Here is a 25,389-nt window from a genome sequence, read left to right on the forward strand (position 1 = left end):
ACGGACCGTTAAATCGGTAAATTACACTTGCATAGAAATCACCGATTCTGTCCGCCGCGTTTTCCATGATAAAGCCGCCTGCATTTCGGCGATGTTTCGGCATTATGCAGAGAAAGAAAGGTCGTGGGAAGTCCTGCTCGGAAAACAATAACGTATACTTCACGTAGGCCGTTTTCTTTTTCTTCTCGAGTTATCGATAAAAAAACGACGTCGTTTCGATATCTAGCAAACAGCGTAGCAAAGTGTTTCAATAGTAAAGCACTCGCAATGAAGTAACGGTATCGAACTAGTGAAATTTGTCCTAATTCTTTATTTCGCCGCGATTCGCAAAAGTCTAAACGAACCGCTGATCGTTCGCGTTTCTACGAAGTCGTTTCTTCGAATGTTCGATGTTCGCTTGACGCGCTACCTTTTAACCATTGGATTGAAAAATCCTTTTAAAAACCGTTGGACAGGTAAGCCTTCGTTTAAGGTCGTTCCCATTGACAAAACGAATTGGATCGTCTCGACAGTAAAAGAGAAACTCGAGTACGCGAACACTCGATCGTATCGAAATTTGGGTGTGTCAGTTTATCCTCTACCAATAATAATACCGATATAAATTCGACCCGCATAATTGCATAAAATTAATATACGGTGTAAAGCGAACACGGATCTAATACAACGACTCTTTGTATTTCGAGTTCCTGATCGTAATCGTAGGAACGTAATCTTTTGTTCGCGAGCTATGGCCTGGTAAAATAATCTTTAATTGTTTATGACAAAACGAAGTAAAAAAATATAACAAATGTTTGGATTTTTCGATGAGAAAGGTGACGTCCCCTCTTAAATGATCCAAGTTACAGAGCGAAATCACCAGCCAACCCTTCGCGATCGGATCACTGGACTGGAGCTTGCTTGTCACAAGTTCCCCGTTACGGAACATCTTCGCGAACGAGACTGCCGAAGAACAAGAAGTAAACTGGTGGGAGGCAAAACTCTCTCTCTCTCGAGCACAGCTGATCATTAAAGCTGCCGCTGGCCAGTCAAACTTTCACGCTCGGTGATAGCCGAGCTTCGTGCATTGGAAACACGTCGAGAACTTCAAGGTCCGCGAGAGGTTCGCCGGAAATCGATCGGTCGATTTTTCTTTAATCGCGGTGGTGTTGCGTCTCGTTGTCATCTCGTTGTCGTGAAACCAGATATCATTTGAAATTGCCGCCAGTGTGTTGGACAAAGTTATTTTCAATAAAAAAAAAGAAAAAGAAAGAAGTCCCGGGTGGAAGGTGAGGAAATTCGGTGCTAGTGTCGCGGAGGGACGCGTTCGAAGGTGCTCGAGTAAGACTATCGAACGACGAATCGATAGCTTGGCGGGTGGAACAAATTTGTTTTGCAGAAATGATACGTGGAATTGTGACGAACGAGTTGACGAGAAAGAAAGAAAACTCTGGTACTTGGTAGGGGAGAAGAAGAAAGTCGAAGGCGAAGAGCAAGGTGAGAAAAACTTTTCTGGCAAATTTCGAACACTCGTTACGGACCATCGATCGTGCACCTCGGACCAAGCACCCGAAAGAGTTTTCGACATGGTTATCGCGATTGGACTTGGCGTCCCGATGCGAAACGATGTTTCCAACGATTCTAGATTCTACGAGCGATGACAAGTTTTGGGGCAAATTATTCTCGAAACTAGTCTCGAAGGCTCGACGCTTTAAAGGCTTATTATACTATACGTATAAAGCACGAACCTTCCAAGTATCGAGATTCGTTTAAAATTCACTTTTATACGCTACTTCCTTCGATTAAATCTAATATTTCTACTTCTTCCTCCTTGTTACGTATAGATCTCATTTATCAACTTACACGCGTTAAACTTTCCTTTACGAAGAAATAATGCTCCGTCGGAATTTTTCCTCTAACCGAGTTCAGGATTAATCGTTTTCTTCCACGTCAGATTTTTTCCTAGAGCATAGGATTAGTATTATTCCATTCCAAGCGAATCTACCTATTTTTCTGTAATTCTTGCTTGGATGCGCATCGCACGCGCCGCCGGCGCCGTCTTGTTCGAATGCGGGTTGTCGGATGATCGGGTTTCAGCAACCGTTATCCCCCTGCACTTAACTGTTGATTCTTTTTTCGTGTCCAAAAACGGATTTAACGATTTCACATTATCCTCATTGGCTCTTTGACGTGCTCCCAACTCTGTCGTATTTGCTGCAGCCGGGCAGTTTCGAGGTGGCACGAAAGGGAACGGCACAGTGAAGTGAAATCGACCGATCGAGATCCATTTTTCGGTGAAGGAGGATGGCCGTAAAACGAGGAGCAGCCAGAGAAAGGGATAAGCAAGGAAATGGGATCAGGTCCTCGATCTCGAGAGATCGTATTGTCTGGTCAAATGGCCGCTTGGCGTACTTGAAACTTGCATTATTAGTGAAAGTGTAGGGTATCGTTTGAAAACCGCTCAAGATTGGATCGCCAAGGGTAGACGTTAACTCCATCGCCGTAGCGTCTTTGCTATACTACATATGTACGAGTGTAATAGAATAGCAACCGTGTGTAATACGCTTTAAACAACTCGCAGTTTGAATCGCGCAGTGTCGCATTTCTGGTCGACCGATGTTAAATTAGGTTCGCGTAACGCCAAAACAGTTTCCTATTCATACAACCCTTTTACAAATATAAATCAGACCGTCGTGAAATATTGACTGGAAACCGAATGAAAGAGAATCACGTCCAACATTTCCTTACTATACGCTATGTTACGATACGAACTCGAACAAATAAATCAATGTTACTCTGCCATGGTTTCAGACGTCGGTGTCGGAGATGGAATAAAGGAGCACGGAAACAAACTGGCAGCGACTGGCAATGCCGGTTCTTGTGAAAAAATATTGACCAACTAAGCTGGTTCCTCGAAATTCCACTGACGAGCTGTGAAGAAGAAAAGATACCCACGCTTCCCAAGTACTATTGTAACGGTCCAAGGAAAAAGAAACAAAAGGATCCCATGGTTGACCGATGATCATTTTTCAGACGATCATTACAATAATAATGGATCAGCCTCTTGTTGGAGTCGTCGTGTATTGAAAGACCAGTCAGAAGACGGACAACCGTACCTTCGACGACTCATTGTCAGAGGCGAAAATTGTTAAATCATCAAATTGAATCGAAAGGACGAAAGATCGAAGGAAAACAGGAGAAGATGAGAAAGTAACGTAAGAACGAGTCGTGTTTGACGATGTTTTGTAACGTTTCTTCTAATAACAACCTCTGCTATTTGGAGACTATACACGAGACTTGTTTCATCGTCGACGGATAAGAACGGCACATATAGTATATACCATTATAGTATCGTACATATTATCGAACCAACTAAGAAACGAGAAAATGATGAGTCCGATCGAACGAGTCGTTGTTCTCCTGATGGTTTTCTGGGTTTGCGATATCGCAAAGGGATACAACGTACTACTGGCGACGATGGGTGGCACGAAATCGCACACCGTGCCATTCGTCGCTCTTGGCAGCAGCTTGAAGGCTAAAGGTCACAACGTAACTCTTCTGAGCGCGTTTCCTGGACCTGCTGCGAACAGTGGGCTGCAGGAGTTCGTTCCGCCCATCCTCGAGGTGATTAGTCGTTTTTCAAGGTAGTCCAGTTAGTCTTTGACGAACGGTATCGAACGGTTCCCGAATCAGCAAATTAACATGTATCTCTCTGTTTGTCGCGTGTTTTATACACGTCTATTTATCGGCAGGCTTACGTTGGGAATTACACGTCGGAATGGGACCTGGTAGGTGCGAGATTTCGCGATGAAATGCCTATTTCTCCTTGGGATGCGATGCGATATGCCTGGGAGGCTTGCGAGGCACTTCTCCGAGACGAACTGTCGGTCTCGTGGCTGAAAAAACCTGAGGGCAATCCTCGTGCTCGGTGGGACGTCGCGGTTATAGACGGAGCTTACCCCGAGTGCCTTCTCGGAGTCCTTCACGGGGAAAATGTACCCACGATTATGTTGAATACGGTAATTATTTCGATTTCTAACTTTTTCTTGTACCGTATTATGTAACCGTAAGAGTTCCAATGTAATTTCTTAACCGACTTGATCCTCCGATGAAAGATACCATGGCGAAAAGGAGCACACCGAACCAAGGAATAGGGTTCACCGCAGATATCCCGTAGCGAGAGCATCCGCATTATCGTGTTTCAATTAAATCCCACGCCACGGCTCGAATTATCATTAAACGCGTAACGAACGCGGTTGCTTGTTAAATAATTATTATGAGATTTAACGAGATCAATATTTCGATACAGGTCGCCTTGTACAGCGGTTCGATAGGACGCCAAGGGAATCCGTCACCGTGGTCGATCACTCCCTATTTTGGCAAATCCTTCACGCAGGATATGAACTTTTTCCAACGGATCGTGAACGCTGCTTGCCTGGTCACGCTTAGAATTATGCACTGGATTATGGTCACGGGGTACATTCAACCGATTCTACGAAAATATTTGGGTACGTAATTCGATGAATGATCGACTCACAATCAACGGTCGGTGATCAACAACCTTGTTCGATGATGTTCGTGCCACGTTACAGGAGATCGGTTGCCCGACGTACGAGACCTGACAACAGAGATACCGCTCACTTTACAAAATAGTCACTATAGCGTCTCTGACTCTGTTCCTTATTTATCGAACGTCGTAAACGTCGCGTGCCTTCATTGCAATTCAGCGACGCAACTCAGCCCCGATCTAGAGACGTTCTTGCAACGGGGTGAGTTTACTCTTTTCAGAGTACCCAAGCTCTGTCACAAAAGAACAGAGCTTGGATTCGAGCGTGTCTCTTGGTAACGGATCCACTGATAACGATAACCGAAACGTGTTCGCGTTTGCAGGTTTCATTTTCGTCTCTATGGGTTCGTCGGTTCGCGCGTCAGGGATGCCAGAGGCTCTTCGTCGCATCTTCGTGGCAGCGTTCGCCACGCTCCCTTATAACGTCATATGGAAATGGGAAGCCGGAAAGATCAAAGACCTGCCTTCAAACGTCAGAACGGCGGCGTGGTGGCCGCAGCAAGACCTACTCGGACATCCGAAGCTCCGAGCGTTTGTCTCTCACGGAGGATTGCTGTCTCTTCACGAAGCCGCTTATCACGGTGCTCCGACCCTTGTTCTGCCCGTTTTCTGCGATCACGATGGAAACGCGGCGCAAGCGGGTAAGATCTTTGATTAATCTCGCATCGAAAACTAGCGTAAATTGGACGATCGTTCTCTTTCGCAGAGAAATTAGGCTACGCTCTTGTGATGGACCTAGCCAGTATATCGGTGGGAGATCTTCGCGAAGGCATCCTCAAGGTGGCCGCGGTGCAAAACAATTCATATCGAACTGCAGCGAAAAAGAGAAGCTCTCTACTGCGAGAGTTACCGATCAGTCCCCGAAAATTAGCGACTTGGTGGGTAGAACACGTTATCGAGTACAAAGGTGCCGAACATTTAAAAAGCTCTACAAGGTATGCCAAAATTTTCCGAATTTTCGAAAGCAATGCTCGGGGGGGCGGACAATTTTTGAATTTACTATAAAAAGAAAAATGTTTTAGGCATATGAGCATCATCCAGTATTACTCCATCGATGTGGTGATATTTTACGCGACGATGTTCGCGTTACTAACATATGGACTGAGAAAGTTATGCTGGAGGACGATATCCAAACAAGTTATTATCAGAAAGAAAGTAGACTAAAACGTGTTGGTTTTACAGTGATTCGTGTGAACTTTTTATATATATTTATTGTGATGTATGCATATTATAATCTACATACATATATAAATTGCCCCTTCGAATGTAAGCACATAAAACTGTAAAAACGATGAAATTATAATGAAAGTATCTTTGATGTACAGATTCAAAAAATAATGCATTTGAAATTTTGATATTTTTTCTGAAATGATAATATCCAGGTAACGTACACATTGTACGTCTGTCGGTAAAGTAGACTCTTTGTTGACGGCATTAACTACCGTTCATACGGCAGTTTACAAAACACGTTTATAATTTACGATGTTTACACACAGCAAGCGTGTCTAACGATTATCTAACGATATTAATCAACGGTACGTAAAAGCATCGTACTACATCCGACACATAAAGAAAATGAAAATCGAGGCTTTGCTTGTTTACGGTGCCGATTGCATAATAGACAATTTATTCCTCAAAAAAGTAACGATTGCAATTTCATATAACCTAATTGCATAAAAACGAGCCAATGTAAACAAGAAAAGTGCAGTCTTACAACCTTAGCAAAGTCAAATATAAAAAAAGTGTTTGTCGTTACATACCTCGAAAAAGCCTGGAAAGCAGCGAAGAATTTCAAAAACATGTCTTCCTGTGTTCAAGACAAACTCCTTTCCATAGACCCGCCATGCAACGACAGGATCTGTCACGTCTGCACGCTTGAAATCGATCCACTAAAACTTAACCTATCGGCATCGATCCCGGTCAAAGCAAACATTCGAACAGGTGCCACGATGGATATTTATTTTCGCGAGAAAAACTAGCCGGAGGATCTTCCGATGGAATACGATTTTTAAATTCGATCTCTTTTTATCGAGGCGATAAAAGAAACAATTTACGTAACACGGGAGTAAATCTAATCCGGAACAATAATTCGAAAATAACACGAAAAGTTTATTCTTGAAACCGTAGAGACAATATGATGCGCGCAAACATCGTCCCGTTTCGGCCAGTTTCGGCTACATGCTCTTCCGTCGCCACTTTCACCCAAACCTGTAAAGGTAAGAATCGTGTTGAAAGTACGGTGCTTATACATGGAATAGAATCGATGAAAGCCGATGGGCTATTGTAAATCGTTCTTCGTAACAAAGAGTATTAGATACTCCAATACTGTTTGGTTCGTAAGTCGAGGAAGGGGTCTTCGAGCGTGGCCAGTTACGGTCCTGGCGTTAGTTGAGGACTGCGGTCGAACGGCGGCGCATGGGTCGGATTCCCGTCAAGACACGAGGCTTTGCACGTTTTCACGACGCTTCGACTGTCTACGTCCGTGACCCGTGGCCAAGTCAGCACTTGATCATGATCCGATCAGTACCAGCTGACTTGTTCGTCAGGATGTCGGTGTGTGTTTTGTTGTGGTCGCGTTTCTGAGAAGACTCGTCCGTATTTCTCTCGGTAGTGTATAAATCGTAAATAGATAACGTGCGCAGCCGATACGCGGCACCGAGGTGAACGCAAGCGACACGCGAAGGTGAAGCATAAATGCGCTATGCGCGATGGAATGTGCAGTAGTGGTGAGAGTTGTGATGGTGTTTTGAAAGGACACGTTTATCCACGTGGAACGTGGTCCCAGTTTTCGTCGTGACTCGTGACTCGACGAGACTAGCAGTCGAACGCAAACTAAAGAAAAGAGGAAGAAAGAAAGAAACGAAGGAAGGAAGGAAGGAAGGAAGAGGTAGACGATACAGGAGAGGACACTTGAGCCGACGGCGGAGCGTGGAGACAGAGAGAGAAAAAGAAAGAGCGACGGAATGGGAACGAGGGAGACGGAAAAGGCGACGAGCGAAGAGAGAGGGAAAAAAGATAGAATAAAGACGCCGAGCGACTCTTGTTTGATCGCGAAAACACGTGGGGAACGACGCGGGAGAGGGTTTTCCTTGTAAACCAAGTTTTCTCGACCGATAATGGGAGGACATGGCAGAGAATACCCGTGTCTTGACGATCGATCGTTCCCCAGCATGACGAAGGTGCACGAGAAACGTTGGAAAACGGCATCCTATCGCACGAATACGCGCAAACGGTAAACGATGCTGCGCATACGAGCGTATAAAGTTTCATATGGTGGCGGTAGTGCGTGTGTTTGTTTCTCACGGCATAGCCCGTCGGCCGTCGGTGACCGGAAAACAAACGGCCGAGGTCGAGGACGAAGTCCCTGATGTAAAACGTGTTGCGATCAATGCAATAAACAAACGCCCTGGCAGGAACGTGTCTGACACGACGCTTTTACCCTCTTGCTGCCTCTGGCGCGTGACGTAATCCATTCAAGCGCTTACTACGCAATACGGGACGCGGGCAGCTAGCTCTCTTTGTCTCTTGTGTTCTCGCTCACGCTCACGCTCTCGCTCTTTTCTCCCTCCTTCTCGATCCAACCCTTCTTTTTCTTGCCTCTCGATAATGGCGACGCAAGAAACTCTTTCGTCGTCGTTGTCGTTGTCGTTGCTGTTGCCGTGCATTGCGCAATTATAGTTGTCTCTAGCGTTTCTTGTTGCTCTTACGAAACCCGTGTTCGTCTTTTGTTTCTTGCACGTGTCTTCCCTTTTCTCGTTCTGTTTTTCTCCGAGCTGTCAACGCTGTCTATCCTTTCGGTATACATATCGAGAAATGCTCTGATTGCTCGAGATCGCACGAAATTTCACGCGTGACCACCCTTTCTCTTTTACCCTTCCTCTCCGTCGCGTCGCTCGAGTTTTCTTACCATTCGCGTCAATTACAAGTTTCTCGCCACCGAATGTCTAGTATCGCCGCGTTACACGTTACACGTCTCGAAACGTGTCGCCCGTGTAAATATCGTGGGTCGTGTATGAAAAGATACTCTCGAGGCGCGCGAACAGGTACATTGCTAGCTCGAGTTGCGTGTAGCGGACATGTGGCGGCTCGTCTTGTTTCTCGTTGACCCGTCGTTTCTCCGCGTAACGAAAAATTCGCCAATGTTCCTCGAAACGCGTTACGATAAACGTATACCGTCGGTTTTCCCGGAAACTAGGATTCCATCGCATCGCGCGTATCTAACAACCTGTTCGAAGCTGACGTACAAGGTAAATAAACGACGCGTGGTCCGCTCATAGGCAATAACACGTCGGGGATTCTTTCCTTTTTTCATGTATTTACGGCATTAACTGCGCGTCGGAACAACGCGAATCATCGTGTCCGCCGAACACGCGTTGGAGCGCGCGCGCTCGTAAACTCTTTGTCCTAAATAATCCCTCGAGCGAAGTTGAGGAAAAGGACGGAATTTCGTGCGCGTCGGGAGACCACGAGTTGCTTGCTTGCTTGCTTGCTTGCTTGCTTGCTTGCTTGCTTGCTTGCGTATCTTGTGAAATGCCCGGGCTGTGAAGCCTTGAAAACGTTCCGGCTAAGCGACGGAGAAAAACAGAATTAGTGTGTTGCGTGTTTTGTAATCGTCGGCTATGACCACATCGACCATACCGAGTCTGGCCTCGTGATCTATAACGTTTTTCGTTTTCTTTGCTTGTTTCATTTACGCAGTGATTTTGGACTATCGGCATGCCGAGTAATGTGGGACACGGCAGTGGTGCTCGAGTAGTGATTGTGTTATCGACGTGTCATCATCGCGGCTCGAATCCACTTCGCAGGTTGGAATGTACTACGTACCTATGAGACACGTAAGTATTTGCGCGTCAAAGTTTGAACACGTTCTAGAACCGATTTCAAACGCGCTTACTGCGATAATTGCGCGCAATAAGCAACCGTGCTTTTAAAATTCCATAGGTCGACGGATATGTGTGTACAGATAAAGTTAATATCGCGTCAGGAAATTTCTTGAAAAAGCCAATTAGTTATCACTTTAGCGTAAACTTTGCAAACTCGCGAAATATACGGTGCAAAAATAGTCGAATTAGTGGACGATTATTTTGTCGAAAATAGCGCGTAAACGACGCAGGAGAATATTATGGGTTGTTTCGAATTATTTCATCATACTTTAAACAGTATAATATACAATCTGTACAACGTATGAAGCTAAAGTTAACGCCGCATGTATTAGGCTAGCGATAATAATAAACGAGCGGAATATCACGATACGAACAATACCGGTATTCGCCTCAATAAAAAAGAAAGTTTGTTAAGTTTTGCTTGTGCAATGCCACGAGTTTGACGATTCGTCTAGAATACGTTACAGTTTCACAATATTCCCCTTGTGTTTTACAATTTACATAGTTATTGTTGGCTCGGCTAGAAGAATGTTGTTTCGTGCCTACGCGAAAAATATACATATCTTCTATCGCATGCTAGCAAGGAAATGTTCGGCGTTGACTTTGTAACGCTTCTTTTGCGTATCGCTTCAACTATGTTTTGTCTACTTTGCTACCGACAGAATTCTCGCTCGCGGAGAGGAATTCACGCATAGCCGTGATGCTATCTGCCACGTGCGTAGAAACATTGCCGTGACATTTGATTACTAGGAAGCGATTGAACGCAAATAATTACCTCGTTCTAATGCAACGTGTTCTCTCTCTCTCCCTCTCTCTCTCTCTATATATATATATCCTCGATATCAAGAAAAAATTGACATCAATTTTTGGTTACTCGAACACGAAAGCTGTAGGCTGTGCGATGATTCGTTAATTTTATCCATGCGTTATTATTAATATAGACGCTGAAATTGGCACAAATGATATCGCGAATGATGTTCGTTGCATCGTGCTTGTATCGATACAATACAGTAATACGTCGATTATCCAAACTACCGATTATCGGAAAAGGAAACCAACGCGTTCTCTCTGTAGGAACGCCAACACTGTTTACGCTTTGGAACCTGGATCTGTTATACGTAAACAATTTTATTAACCACTGCGATACGTTATGCCTATGAATCAAGTGCCCCAGTTTCGCGTCTCGCAAATATTAGACCTAAGCGTCAAGTTAGATTACGCAGAATATAGTATAAGCAGAAAGCGAGAGGCCATGTCGCAGGCTTCGAGAGAAAAGCGTGAAAATTTCGGCGAACGTAAACGTTTGGAAAAACGTTGCGTAACCGAAATAAAAAGAGGTGACTCGCCCATTTGGCAAACGTCGTGTCGCATATTCGGGGCAGCTTTTTGCCGTCGTGTATTTCGGATAGCAAATAGGGAAAAAAGCCGGGTACGCGGCAATTGGCTCTCTTCGTCGTTACACTCGATCGCCATCATTATCTTGGTTGAACGTAATCGATTGCGGTCTAAAAATATAACGTTGTCGCGAACACACTGGAAGCAACAGTCACGAGTCTAGCATCCCGGAATGCGATAACGATCGCGAGAAACTTAGGCATGATCCCGAAACGGAAGTAATAAAGCTTCCGGGGCTTTTCTAGTCGCGTTCCGCCACTGTTATGATCCTCATTGGTTATCGCGTGGTCTACCTGTAGCGTGCTCACGGAAGATGATTTTGTTAAGGTGGACTCGCACTATCTAGCCCGATGAAACGTTCTCCGATAGGTTTCGCAACGACTTTCATACGCACTGTTAATTAAGGTTCGTTTTTACGCACGTGTCTCCTTATCGTTTTCTTTCCTTATAGATGTGAACGATTCGTTTGAAATTGTTAAGACTCGATCGGAACCGTTCGTTTATCGAGCGTGCGTTATAATCGCAAAGATGCGACTTATGTAACTGTACAAAGTCGTGACTTGGAAAAATGTTTTAGCAGACAGTGTGAATCCGCCTTTGGGCGGACTATGTAAAACGACTCTGTCGGTAAAATGATCGGGATCTCGAATGAAGACAATAGGCGCGAAATCTAGCATCTTTCGACTAATGGCAACTATGGCATAGCAGGTTGCCGCGTTTATGTAACGCGAGCCGATTTGTAAAAATCAGCCCACCGCTTGTAGACCGCGTAACGGATACCTTGCCGCGATAACCTTATCGCGAATGCAACGATGCTGTTTTTCCAGTTTCGCTTTACTTTTTTTGCCACGACTTATCACGGATTATCACGGTAGCGGAAGTATGAAAGAGTTCCGTAATCATTGGACGCTTCTAATTGTAAGTCGTGTTCTACCGAGGATTCAACATCGCTAAAGAAATGTACATTTGACCGCTCTAGAAATGTTAACCGATTGTGAGGAAATATTTCGTGTCGATGGAAGATAAGGATTCCTTGACGCGCGTCGCGAATTATATGTATACCTCCTTCGGGTGTCAGGTATGAATCCCTACTTTTACATTATGGCAACTTGCCATATGGCGGGATGGTAGATCCTCGGTGGTCTTCGGGGTCCAATCGATTTTCTTCCTACTGTAGTACTTTATACATCGGGGAGTATTAATTCGTTTCCAATTCAGGGGAAAGACACTAGTGTTCGCGCGAAGGAGAAGCGGAAGCAAAAGGATCTCTGACGAAGAGCCATCGTTGGTGATTTTCCTGTGGAGCAGAGACAAATGAATGTTTCACGGTATACCATCGACCACGATGATTCTTGCTGGTCGAAAAGAACGACCATCAACCCCGGTACCAATCGAAAAGCCTTATCTTTCGGGCAGGTGTCGCGATTGGTGCTGGAACTGGTGACTTTCTCTTTAGATTGCAAGAATCTTGTAGTCGACCTTACATAGTTGCAGTTTGTTGCTGCCTCGTTATGAAACGTTTGCCTTTCCACGAGTTCGAATCGATTGGGTATCGTTATTTGCGAGGCTGTCGACGACATTCGTTAGCTTTGAAAATGTACATATACATACATGATTGCGTCGCGATAAACAGGTTAAGTCGTCGGGGTGTCTTGGAGCAGCGTCCTCGACACTTGAAAATAGATCGCATCGATCGATTTGCGGGGATCGAGTTGCCCGCGCCACGCTTGCAGACCAAGAAGATTTCGTAACGATTTGTATCGACGAGAGGGAGGGATGCTCGAATCGGACATCCGGCCTCTTCATTGGGCCTTCGGATACGAGTAATTTTCAAAGTCATTAACCCCTCACGCGAGCATTTAACTGGCCTCCTATTGTGCGCTGGATGATCACTCAAATCAGCATTCCGGTTATGTAGATGCACCTCGTATTCGAAATCTTTGTGCGGGGCCACCTTTGGAGCAGGGCTGCTCGGTTCGTTACTCGTGGCATGTTTGTCGTGAAAATTGCTTGGTTCGATGCCTCGTGGACTCGAAGCTTCGAAATCGTTTATCGCGGGGATCGGCAACTTTGTTCCCAAAGAACTTGGAATAGTAAAAGTTTGAGTCGGAACATTCTTTGCAAATGTGAGACCAAAAGCGAACGCAAGGATGTATAACAGTGGATCATTTCTCAAAGCATGAAGTATATTATATTTATATGCGTACGCAACATGGCTTACGAGACCGAAAACGGACCAATGTCGATGGCAGGGAAATCTCATTTGCGTTATTGTGACACGAGCCCGCACGCACGAGGAGAGGCAAACGACAGAGCCGAAAATTGCATCATTGCGTCAGCCCGCGTCGATCGCTTGCATCACGTGCCTTATTTGCTATTCCTCAAAGGGCTAAGGAAGAACGAAAATTGAACGAGAAACGACGCGCGTGAAAAACAGTGAACTCGTGTCTCTCGAGTAACACGTGGCGATCGTGTGGTAGATCGGTAGACAATCGGGTCGTTTAAATCCATTTTTTTTTTTAACACTGATACAAATCTTGATTTTTATTGCTTCCGATGTTCACTTTAGAGAGATACGCACGCTGTAATTTCAAACATTCGTACGATAACAAATTATCGCACGTATCGTACGGTCACGTTAAGCTATAATTACGAGTAAACCAATTACATACGTTGTTACGTGGCAAGTATTTCTGTTACGCGGTGGTAGTCACCGGTACGTCGTGGGTTACGTGGCCATAGTCGAGCATTTTTCTCGCTAGAAGAATGATATCGACCGTGACTTAGCTTACTTTTATGCTAGATCGTTCGATTCCAACTGTATCACTTGTGCGGAATTTTGATTTACGTTTGAAATCATATACTCAAGTGTACAACGCGGTGAATTACTTTATATACGGAAATCATTTGCAAGAACGAATATCAACACCTCGCCTCGAAATGGGTTCTCGGGCTGGAAAGTTTCGGCACGAGGTTACAACGTCATGTCCATCTAATTATGGTCCGCTTAACATAACGCGTCGCTCGTGAGTCAACTGTTGACTACGTTCCTTCAAACGTTTTGCTAACCTCGATGGTTCGGTCTTTGCTTCGGCCGAGTACCATTTCCTCCACCTTCAACGACAATGGAAAGTCGTTGAATGACAAATCGGTGCCGCTGCGACTACGCGTCACGAATGTCACGGATTCGTAAATATTCTTTATCGTGTTGCGTCGATACGAGACCGGAAATGTGTTACGTGCGAACACGATGATGCGCGCTTATACGAGCGCATTTTCCTCGCTACACGTACATATAATACGTACGTACTTATACTTGGTGCGTGGAATGTGTGTTGCGTTAAAACCAAATTTTGTTCCTTTGAAAAGTTCGAGCTCGCTACCTCGCATAGCGAATTCCTATCTAGATTCCTATCTAGAAAACAATTCGAATGACGAACGAGAAATAAACAGTTCTCGAGCTGTTATTTGCTCAAGAAAAGCAACGATTTAAACCGTACGATTTTTATATTTCACGTTGAACAAATTCGAGTAAAAATAAAGCAAACATTCCGTATAAATTACTACGCAGGACTCTTAGTCGCTTATCGCTGATTTTCTTGCGAATGATAAGTATTGAAAACCAGACATTTCTAATCACAGTGAGGGGAACAGAGTTGCGTGACCAGTTGATTTCTTTCAGAATGCACGACTAAGCGTAAGTTGCAGACCGTTAGGTGAAATAATGTTACTAATAGATACAATCTTTCAGGTGAACACAGGTATAGGGTGTACGGTGCCCGTAACTCACCGGATTCCAGCGAGTAGCATATTATTTTCTATAAACAAATAGGTACTCGAGCACCGTTGCGCGCCGAGTTGTCTCTCTTCACTAATTAACTTGTAATATCGTGGAGGCAATCGATCGATGTTACCTTTTTACGCGGGGCACGCGAATCGAACTGTCACGATTAGGAAGAGAATCGGGTTGAATTATTCTCGTACAGTTTGCTCACTTTATCTTAAATCCCCTGCTCGGATTATTATTCTAGGTCGATAAAGGAGACTCGATTCTCTGCTTTGTTTCTCTTGTTTCCTGGACAAGATTTGCACACTTTACCGAACGAACCCTAGAACCGAAGTTTCTTCGAGGGGCAGACCATTCGAAACGCTTCTTTTGAAGTAAACAAACTACCCACGTTGCGTTGCTCGTGCATCGTCTGGAATTTCTGGAGGGAGTGGGCGATAAGAAACAAGGGCTCGGGCACGAGCCAATCTGTCGTTTATCAGCTCGTTATCGGTGTCGCGTCAAGTTATGAATGGGCGGAATCGTGTCAGTTTGGCCGGCTGATTTTACATCTTCTCCTGTGCGAGCGAGTTTTTCAGAAAAATTCAAAGCTCGTTGAACGATACCGTTCCGCAAATTCTATGCCGATATAAAGTTATCGATTCAACCAAGTTCGTTTTCGACTCGAACGTTGTTTGCATTACCGAAAAACGTTTTTCATTCGATCGTTTCATTGGGTTAATTTTGTTTGTTTTCGAGTCAATTAATAAACGAAACAACGAGCGAGAAATATTCGTTTTCCCGATATACCACCATCTCCGTCTGTTCGTTATTTCTTCTCGTTGAAATCCACCGAGTACCCTTGATTATCGAGCCCTAACGGAGAGAACGAAGCGAGCCATTCCACGTGACATATTTATCGTGATTTTATTTTTCCTTTATCGAGGGTTCGTTAATCGTTCCCGAATAAATGTAGAAAATAAAACAACCTTTCGCGTACCTTTTTCTGCCGAATGAAAAGACACGTTTAAATCTTTTAAAAAGCGGTAAGAAATCAGTATCCATAAATCGAGTCAAAACGTATGGCTAATGTTCCATCGAAGCAATGAATTTCGTGCCTTTTCTTGCTGTGGAAAAATATTGCTGAGCTGTATCGCGATTTCAGATTTAATATATACATATACGTAATATATATTTGTGGTGAATATCAGCGAGACCCGAAACCCTTAGGGTTCGCGCAAAAACTTGTTTGCTGCCGCTGGTGCAACGTAATTATACTTGTCACATAAAGATAAATGAACCATAAAACGACTGCAACTATCTGCATGCGTTTCGCTGTTTAATCAAGTTTGAGAAAATAATTTGTTCTTTCGTCATATTTTTCCCCTTGAGCTGTTCAACTTTTGCCTTGGACAATTTTTCGCATTCCGAAAAACGCCAGAGATATGAAACGTGTTTCGAAGTCAAACGAGAGACACTTTTCGTTGTAGGATTTATCAGAGCGTGAGCAACTCGAACTTTTAATTGGTAGACAAATAAGTTCGACTTTGTACGAATTTGTATCTCCAAGTAGAAAGTAAACATAGTCACGAGTAATCTTTCTGGTAAACACTTTTCAAGAGTTTAACGATTCGCGATCAACGGAAGGTCGATCATCCAACGACCGTTACCAATCATTGCTCGACCACGTCGAATCACCAACTTCTCTCTCGAACTCTTTCATTCATAAAACTTGTGCTCTAACGCTCACCCTTCCCACGTGCGCGCAGCGCAATCTTTAGACCTTTTCCGCGGGTATCTCTAACCTTTTAATCAGAAGATTCTAGAAGCCACTTTCCTCGATCGTTATCCGGATATTTATACGACGAATTAAGATGTCCGAGTGGAACGGCGTCAGTCGGCAAACGACGTAATTAGTTGGACGAAATGGAAAGATCGTCCTTGATCTATTAAGCAATGTCCACAGGCTGGTTTTCGAAGCGATCGCCGTCGCTGAATGCGAATGTTGTCGGAACTCATTCGTGAGCGTCGAGACTCGTTTAAAAACAAGGAAATCGATTTCCTCGATTACCGAACGTTTACCTATATACATATAATGGAACATCGAAGAAACGTTCGTAAAGAACAAGTATAATTTCAATTAAAATTGTATCGAAAAGTAAGCAGAACTTGCCTTGTCACGCATTGGCCTCGCAGACTAGGCGCGATCTTTTCGTTTAAGATTACTAAACGTCGTATCCGACATCCGTTTCACCCGATATTTAATCAACTCGAACTCCGAATCCATGTAATGAGAAAAGAAGAACGTGTTTGCATAAACTTGACCAATAAAGGTTGTTATTTCAAATATCGTCGAGTTCATTTATAGATAGAAATAGGGTCACCCCTGTACATCGTACGGAATCGAGGATAGAGCTACGTAGCGAGAGAGATGTTGAAAAACGAAAGATCTGGGACTAGTGTGTAGGTTGTTAAGTAGGTTAACTTTGTATGCGTTCCGTTTGCAAGTATACGCGTCCGAGTAGACATCGAAAAAAGAAATATAAGAAACAACATGGCGATTTAAGCGATTTGAGCGAGTCTTTTGGGATTCCGATGGTTCCTGCACGCATTCTAAGACAAAACGTATCGCGCTATCTATAAATGGGACGGTGGAATTTAATGGGTTAAGTGGTCAGTTAGTTCCATGTCTCTGACGACGGCTACGATGATCGCGCGGAGATTTATTGTTAAAGAATGTTACCAATCTGCCTGTAACGTTGCCACGTGTGGCGTTGGATTGATTGCAGGTGACTGCATCTCAACGATGAAACCATGAGGGCCAGGAAGTTCTTCATCTTCGACAGAAAGCTCTTCTGAACGAAGTCGCGATGTGATCATCGGTGCCTTGAGCTTTCTAAAAAGACTTTGCTAGAAAGCAAATTGGTTCGCGGGTGTACGGGATTCTCGTAACCCGGGAATCCCTCGACGCGAATCTTTCCAAGATCCGAGGTGTCGTTCGAATTTCGGATCAACACCCGGCGTTCGGAAACGCGATTTGATTCCCGTAAGAAGCGATCGAAGATCATCGTGGTCTATGCGAGATGAGGAAGGGAGCATGAAACGTAAAGGTTTGTAACGAGGTCGACGAGGAGCCATTAACCAAGCAGCTGCAACAGTTGATCGTTCTTGATCGTTCGCGCCAAGTAGAAAGTTGAAATCTTTGCGAAGAATCGGCGAGCTTGAGAAAACAGAGTCCCGATTCTTGGCGAGATTGTTTCAACGGGAAGTAGAGGAGTAGAGCCGATAAATCGTTGAACGAGAGGAACGACGGCGACTGCGTTGCCGATCATCGAGTCGGTAATCGAGCCACTCGAGATTCGTAATAGTCTCCTTTGCACGTACAAACAGCCGCGACGACAACGATCGATTGTCGACCGATTAATTGGGAGAAGTGTGCGGAGGTGGAAGAATCAGAGGGTGGGATAATTTAGGAAGGTTTGACGATAGCCTCGTCAATAGTACAGTGTCGATGAGACAAGGAGATGAGGATGAGGTGGTGGTCGCTGCTGATCGTATTCCTCTGCGTCGCGGCGCGCCTGGCGTGCTGCCAGGAGAAGAGGTGGTCGAAGATGACAGGGAATTATCGCGAGAGAACCGCTAAGGACAAATACGACCTCGATTACGCGGACAGAGAGAACGGCGATCTACGCGAGCAAGGTTACCGCGAACAAGACTCGATCGACATTGCCGACGATTCCGAGTTTTACAATCAAATCGTTTCTCACAGGAGCAACAGGGCGATCGATGCTTCCAGGTATTGTGGTATAATTAATCGTATCGATAATGACTCGGTTCCCAAAGAGTAGGTTATATACATATCGTAGATAAGAATCGAATCGTATTGTATAAAATTATCGGAAAGAGGCTCTTAAAAAATGAATACTTGACGAGATCTGGCAAACTTGTCAACCTTTTATACGAGGAAATGTTGAAACAAGTTTTTGTTCTGTATCATCCCCCGATGCTTTTCATTGGGGAATATCTCGTCAAGTAATCAGTACACTGTGCACTGGATACGGTGAAGGCCTTGGAGCGTCCGGCGAAATATGCTTAACAAACGTAACTACGGGATTTCCGCGGTCAGCGCGTGCGAAGCCGTTGAATCTTGGCACCGATAAGGTCAAGAAAATGGTAACACGAGAGAAGGATAAACTAAACTTGGACCTTCCTCGGTAATAGCTGATACCATCAATTTCTACGGGCATTGTTCGGCCCTAAAATGTTAGAAAATAAATTCGTTGCCAAAGTAAACACGAAAAAATTGATTAATTGTCGCGACAGATCAACGGATGTCAAGACGAAATTGAACCAGCAACCCGGCCAACTGTCGAATCTCTCCAAACCGATCGCGAAGTCAACGAGCGTAGCCCGTGAGAAGCAAAAATTAAAGTTGAAATCCATGATGATCGGAGACGGTATCTGTCACAGCTTAGATATTAGAAATAGCGTGGCGTACTTCGCGATCATGAAGAACTGCCGCGTGATAGAGGGTTTCCTGCAGATCGTCCTGATCGAGGACAGCACCGAGGCTGATTTTCAGAACATACATTTTCCCGAACTAAGGGAGATCACCGGCTACCTATTGCTGTACCGCGTAAACGGCCTAAAGAGTCTCGTCCACTTGTTCCCGAATCTCGAGGTGATCAGAGGAAACGTCCTGCTCACCGATTACGCGTTCATGTTGTACGAGATGCAGAATCTGCAAGAGGTAAGTCCGTCCGATGATGTATCGACAACGAATTTCCATGGCGGCCGGCTATAAAGGTAAACGCGGATTAAAAGTTCTGTTTGCGGAGCAAATATTTGATCGAGCCGAGTATCAAACCTCTCTTAAACGAAACAATATATCTGACACGGTGCGTCGCTTCGTCGACCCGTGATTCACTTCTGTTGGCGCGCCCAACGTGTTGGTTCACAAAATAAATGGTGGATCAACATTCGCTTATAGCAGCAAATATTGCCGTAACATTTTTGCGGGAGTATTGTTTCTTTGGTTATCAACCGCGATTCGTTCGCGTTAGCAGACCGGTTGCAAAAGGTTTTGGTGAAAAAGAGTAAAGATTGCCGGTGGGGATCGATCGTTATAATGGGCCGACGCGACGCGACGCGTTACTTGATTTGCGTCACGAAACGTTCATTTCACCGATCATTCCCACGGCGAGCAAGCCGAGACGAGAACTGGCTTCGATACTCCGTTCTAATTTGCTCGGCGTAGCCAGTTAACCCCGCGGGTCAAGTGACGTTAATTAGTCAATCGAATTAACCGGCCGTTCGACCTCTGGCTGCCAATATTGCGCTTGAATCATGGTTACGAATTCTTTTTGCAGATTGGACTGAAGAAGCTCACGGAAATCTCCAGAGGCAGCGTTCGCATCGAAAAGAATCCAGCTCTGTGCTATACCGATACCATCAATTGGACAGTCATCGTTTCGGCGGGCGAGAATGTTATCAAGGACAACGGGGAAGAAGTTTCTTGTCCTGGTATGGTTCCTCTTTTGTCGTATTTTTTGTTGATATTTTAAAAAAAACATTTAAAAAACGGCCAACTCTGCGATCAACATTGGACCTTTTGAACGATTCTTTCGTTTTTTTTTTTTTTTTTTTTTTTTGAAAACTCACAATTTCGAAGATTTCGACCCCGAGAATGTGCATAACGTAGTTCCAAGTTCGATCATCCGTTTTTTGGTTTCAGGATGTTCTCATTGTCCAGAGGGTTTCTGCTGGACTGCCCATCACTGTCAAAGGATAGAAATGCCAAAGTGTCACGATCAGTGTCTCGGGGAGTGTCACGGACCTTCGGAGAACGAATGCTTCGTTTGCAAACACTATCGGCACGAAGGGAGATGCGTCGACAAGTGTCCTAGTCATCTGTGAGTGATATCGCCAGACCCAAACTCTTTCGAGTCTGGCATCATTGTTGCGAGTAAAACCACAATCTTATCCGCAGAAACGCCTATCTTTCGAGACGCTGCGTCACGAAGGACGAGTGCGTACAAATTAATCGTTTGAGAAGGTTACACCTCCTGGAGGAGGGACAATTTTGGCGACCGTTCAATGGAACCTGTATGATTCAGTGTCCCGAGGGATACGAGGACGCACTCGACGCGGAAAATGTATGTAAATTTAAATCGATCGATTAGCTATTCGAAAGTTGTTTTGCATGCGTTAACGTGGAATTATTTTTCGATCAACATTTCGAATCCCGCGGCAATACAAATTTTCACACGGTTACAGAAAACCACGTGTCGACTTTGCGAAAATCACTGCCGGAAGGTCGGCCACGGTGCTCTGATACGGCACATCTCGGACGCTCAAAGCTTCCGTGGCATAACCGTGGTGAAAGGTGCTCTGGAGTTCCAGATTCGAAACGGAAACCCAAACATAATGAACGAACTGACCGAAGCATTCGGCCTAATCGAAGAAATCACCGACTATTTGAAAGTCACTCACTCGTTTCCCATCACGTCGTTAAGTTTTTTAAAAAAGCTCAGGATCATCAAGGGTGAAAACGTCGATACGAACAATGCGAGCTTGGCTATTCTCGATAATCCAAATCTGTCGAATCTGTTCCCGCCGGAGCAGAAGATCGAAATCGAGAGAGGCAAATTGTTCTTTCACTACAATCCAAAGTTGTGCCTCTCCAAGATCATACAGTTGAGCAAAATGGTGAACCTGAACTTCTCGGATCTGGAAGTGCAACCGGAATCGAACGGTGAGAAGGTAGCGTGCAACATCGTCAACATAAACATCACTGTGAAATATCTTGGAGCGGATTACGCGGACTTGGTCTGGGACAGTTACAAACCACCAGAGGGCCAGCAGCTGCTCAGCTATCTGTTGAACTATGTCGAAACGGAGAACGAAAATATCAGCTACGAGGCAAACGCCTGCGGCGGTAACAACACCTGGCAAATAGTCGACGTCGATATTCCAAAGCGAAGCTCCACCGTTTCTAAACACATCATGAATTTAAAGCCGTACACCAGGTACGGAGTCTACGTGAAGACCTTCATGGCCAGGAGCACAGGCTCCTTCGTAAACCCCGTGGGTCAATCAGAAATTATTTTCTTTCGAACGAAAAGCGCCATACCATCGCCTCCGATAAACGTGATATCGATTCCGCTAAGCGACACCGAGATATTAGTCAAGTGGCAACCTCCGATATACCCCAACGGCCCGATAGGATATTACATGGTCTCCAGAACCATAATACCCGAAGAGGAAGATTTGATATCCTCGCGGGATTACTGCAACGACACGTTGGAGAACGAGTTCGAGATCGAACGGGTAGTGCCGCAAGTAACTATTAAAACGCCGGTTTTGAACGCTGCCTCTTGTTGTGCGAAAAACGCGAGGGCCAACTTGTTCACGTCGAACAAATTCGAGATATTCTGTCATCAAAATACAACCATCAGCTATATATCGCCTGGTTGGAAGGACCATTGCGTCTACAATAGCTACAATTCCATGGACAAGTTTTACGAGCTGGCAAACAATCTGTCATCCTCTTCTCAACCGGGGGACACATCTGAAACCGACAACTCCAAGTCGCTTGCAAACTTCGGAGACGAAGTCATCCTTGCTTACAACGTGAGCAACCGAAACAATTCGTTCGTGATCAAGAACTTGCGTCACTATTCGCGATATATCGTCAACGTGGCCGCGTGTGGTATAAAGATAGACGACACGCAAATGTGTTCGTCGATAGAGTACGCGAGCACCAGAACGAAGAAACGAGAGCACGCGGACGATGTCTGCAACGTGAAAGTTCGCGTAACGAATAACACCATAGTCGAAGTAACGTGGGACTTGGTGAAGAATCCTAACGCGCTCACGGTTTCGTACACTATAGAGTACACAAACTTGGAGGTGAGGGATGCGAAGAAAAGCACAGAGTGCATACCGCACACGGGTCGCCGCGAAAAGTTCAACAACTATTTCATCAAGAACTTGAGTCCAGGCAAGTACAGTTTACGGATGCGTTCGACGTCGTTAGCTGGAGACGGTGCCTTCTCGGATCTGGTTTACTTCACCTTAGGCGGCTCGAATACCGCTCCCATCACTTTGATCTCCGTGTTGACTCTCGGCGTTCTCTCCGTAATCTTGGTTGTGATGTTCCTATTCTTGAGGAACGAGCACAAGAAGAAGAAGCAAGAAAGACTGATAGCCAACGTAAATCCGGATTATATAGAGACCAAGTATGTGATCGACGAGTGGGAAGTGCCCAGAGAGAACGTCGAGATTCTGGAGGAACTCGGTCTGGGTAACTTCGGTATGGTGTATCGCGGATACTTTGACAAGACCACACCCGTGGCTATAAAGACCATCTCAAAGACGGCTAGTCAGCGAGAAAAGAACGAGTTTCTGAACGAGGCATCGGTAATGAAAAACTTTTCGACTTATCACATCATCAAGCTTCTAGGGGTCGTGTCCGTAGAGAATCCTCCGTTCGTAATCATGGAGTTGATGGAGAACGGAGATTTAAAGACGTATCTGCGTCGCATTCGTGACACTCATCTTGTACCAGACTCGTGTAGGATAATGAGAATGGCGGCGGAGATCGCGGATGGCATGGCCTACTTGGAGTCGAAGAAGTATGTTCATCGAGACTTAGCCGCGAGGAACTGTATGATTTCGAAGAATCTCGTCTGCAAGATCGGTGACTTTGGCATGGCAAGGGACATTTACGAGACCGACTACTACAAAATAGGTAGAAAAGGACTTTTGCCTATAAGGTGGATGGCACCCGAGAATCTCTCGGACGGTGTGTTTACTTCCGACTCGGATGTCTGGTCCTTCGGCGTGGTTCTCTACGAAATTCTGACTCTCGCCGAGATGCCTTATCAAGGCTTGTCGAACGAGGAAGTACTCACTCACGTACTGCACAAAGGGACTCTGAATATACCGCGCAGTTATCCTGGAAATATCCAAAAAATCATGGAGAAGTGTTTCAAATGGCGGCCCAGTGATCGTCCCACGTTCATGGAGATCGTGGCCGAGTTGGAGCCGTTTCTGAGCCAAGACTTTTGCGAGAAATCGTTCTATCACTCCGTGGAGGGTGTGGAAAGTCGCAACTCGGGTATTAAGAAGCCGTATCATCCCGCCGCGCCTATTAGATTCCATTGGGGGAACGAGACTGCCAGGTGGGTAAAGGAGTTCGAGGACAACGTGACGCTTCTCGATCAAACGAAAGCTGGCACCAGTAGAGGTCGTATCTTCAAAAATGGTTTCCAACATTTTGGTAATGTATCTAATCTGGAGAACGTACCTCTCGATCGATGAGATCGGTCACCGCGTACCTAATTCCTGGCGTGTGTTCTACGAGACCTTCACAGTCACAAACTTGTAGATACAATGTACAAACGATACTCAGGGCAATATCGCGATTGAACCAACGAGTACCAGATGGACGATGGAACACACGAACGCGGCTTATTTGACGTGTTCCATCGTCGTTGGCGCGACGTCCGCGAATCGTCTCTCGGAGCTCGTCGACGAATAGAACTTTGATGCTGACGAGCCACTAAACAGATTTTATCGTTTCTTGTATCCGAGCGTATACGTTCCACTCGAATTATTCGCGAGCCTAACCAAAAGCGTTTGCGTGTCGCGCGTTGTGCGACGCGACGGACCATTCAGACGCAAAGAGTGTTTCCTAAAGCGCAACCAAAAGCTCTTAAGCTCTTCAGCCATGCAAGTCTACGAACCGTTCATTCCTTGGAAGGGTAACTTTTACCATTATCCTTTCGTGTGGATATACTTATCTAGAGTAACCATTCTCGGACCGTAGAGCCACGCGTTTAATAGCTGTACCCTCCTATCGCGCAAAGAACTGATTAATTATAACGAAATTGCGTCGTCGTAGAATCGTTTGCTACGTTGTGCAACCATATAGAATCAATTCTTTATTATTCGATGATCGTTGAACGTAGAAACGTAGAAAACGTTGGTTGTGGATAAACGAACGCGTTTGTGGATAACTTCTTTTTTGTTTGTTTCTTCTTCTTCTTTTTTTTTTTTGTCTGTTAAGTTCGTACTTAGGCGCTGTCCACAACGCCAAGTTCGATACTTTGAGTTATTTCTTTTACAAGTGACGTATATTATCGAATATTTAATTATTTAACTAAGGTACGGGGAACGTAAGAAACTATAGAAAGGGGGGAATAAAATTAATTGTTAAACGAAACGATATGCACCTCGAAAAATATTTCCATAAATGTACAGAGAACGTAGTATCGAGTAATAATAATAATAATAATTCGCTATGTACAGTTTTCGAAGAGAACAGAGAAAATGTTCGTTGAGTACTTTACTTCGCTTTTCCTGACTATTTCGGGAAAACGATCGATCGAAATCGTGTATTGTCGTGCTTCGTTGCTTAATTTCAACTCGTCGTAGTTTACATATACATATCTATGTCCTATCTGACATATTTCTGAAACTCTTTCAACATACACGCATACGTTCGAACCATGTTTTAGCATCGCTAGAAATTTCACAAGATATTCGCGTAGATCGATCGAAATAGGAACAGTTCTTACATCGAATCGAATGGAAGGTGACTTTACGAGTCTTTTCACCTAAAATCAATTCGAGAACAAGTTTAACAATTTCCGTGTATTCTATCGATAAATATGTTCGAGCAGGAGTCGACAGTTCCAGACTGGTGGAAAGCCAGAACTTGCACGTTCAACTATACGAGAATCCATACACATCAGAGTTCCTTGTTACATGTATACCGATCGCACGAGCTGTACACC

At 44.8% G+C, this 25,389-nt stretch overlaps 3 protein-coding genes across 5 annotated transcripts in view; 2 read left to right on the top strand and 1 right to left on the bottom strand.

Moving 5' to 3' along the window:
- LOC128885818 (peroxisomal membrane protein PEX14-like) overlaps positions 1 to 6,662 on the bottom strand; it is a 42,013-nt gene extending 35,351 nt beyond the window's left edge. For all 3 annotated transcript variants that reach the window (XM_054140126.1, XM_054140125.1, XM_054140127.1), the window contains exon 1: positions 6,304 to 6,662. The gene's annotated coding sequence lies outside the window, so the exon portion shown is untranslated. The remainder of the gene's footprint in view (positions 1 to 6,303) is intronic.
- Positions 965 to 6,295, top strand: LOC128885819 (UDP-glucosyltransferase 2). The gene is made up of 8 exons (XM_054140128.1): positions 965 to 1,473; positions 2,788 to 3,600; positions 3,729 to 3,995; positions 4,286 to 4,484; positions 4,569 to 4,745; positions 4,867 to 5,184; positions 5,250 to 5,478; positions 5,566 to 6,295. Exons 2-8 carry the CDS (start codon positions 3,364 to 3,366, stop codon positions 5,705 to 5,707), a joined length of 1,569 nt encoding a protein of 522 aa, XP_053996103.1. The 5' UTR covers positions 965 to 1,473; positions 2,788 to 3,363; the 3' UTR covers positions 5,708 to 6,295.
- A 970-nt stretch (positions 6,663 to 7,632) lies between the features above and the next one.
- Positions 7,633 to 24,765, top strand: LOC128885810 (insulin-like peptide receptor). Its single transcript, XM_054140110.1, has 8 exons — positions 7,633 to 7,775; positions 9,242 to 9,378; positions 17,377 to 18,383; positions 18,911 to 19,337; positions 19,957 to 20,110; positions 20,322 to 20,499; positions 20,577 to 20,742; positions 20,864 to 24,765. The coding sequence occupies exons 3-8, from the start codon at positions 18,112 to 18,114 to the stop codon at positions 23,909 to 23,911; spliced, it is 4,245 nt and encodes a 1,414-aa protein (XP_053996085.1). The 5' UTR covers positions 7,633 to 7,775; positions 9,242 to 9,378; positions 17,377 to 18,111; the 3' UTR covers positions 23,912 to 24,765.
- The last annotated feature ends 624 nt before the right edge of the window (positions 24,766 to 25,389 follow it).

The sequence above is a fragment of the Hylaeus anthracinus genome, unplaced genomic scaffold, assembly GCF_026225885.1.
Source record: "Hylaeus anthracinus isolate JK02 unplaced genomic scaffold, UHH_iyHylAnth1.0_haploid 11982, whole genome shotgun sequence".
Classification (NCBI taxonomy): Eukaryota; Metazoa; Arthropoda; class Insecta; order Hymenoptera; family Colletidae; genus Hylaeus; species Hylaeus anthracinus.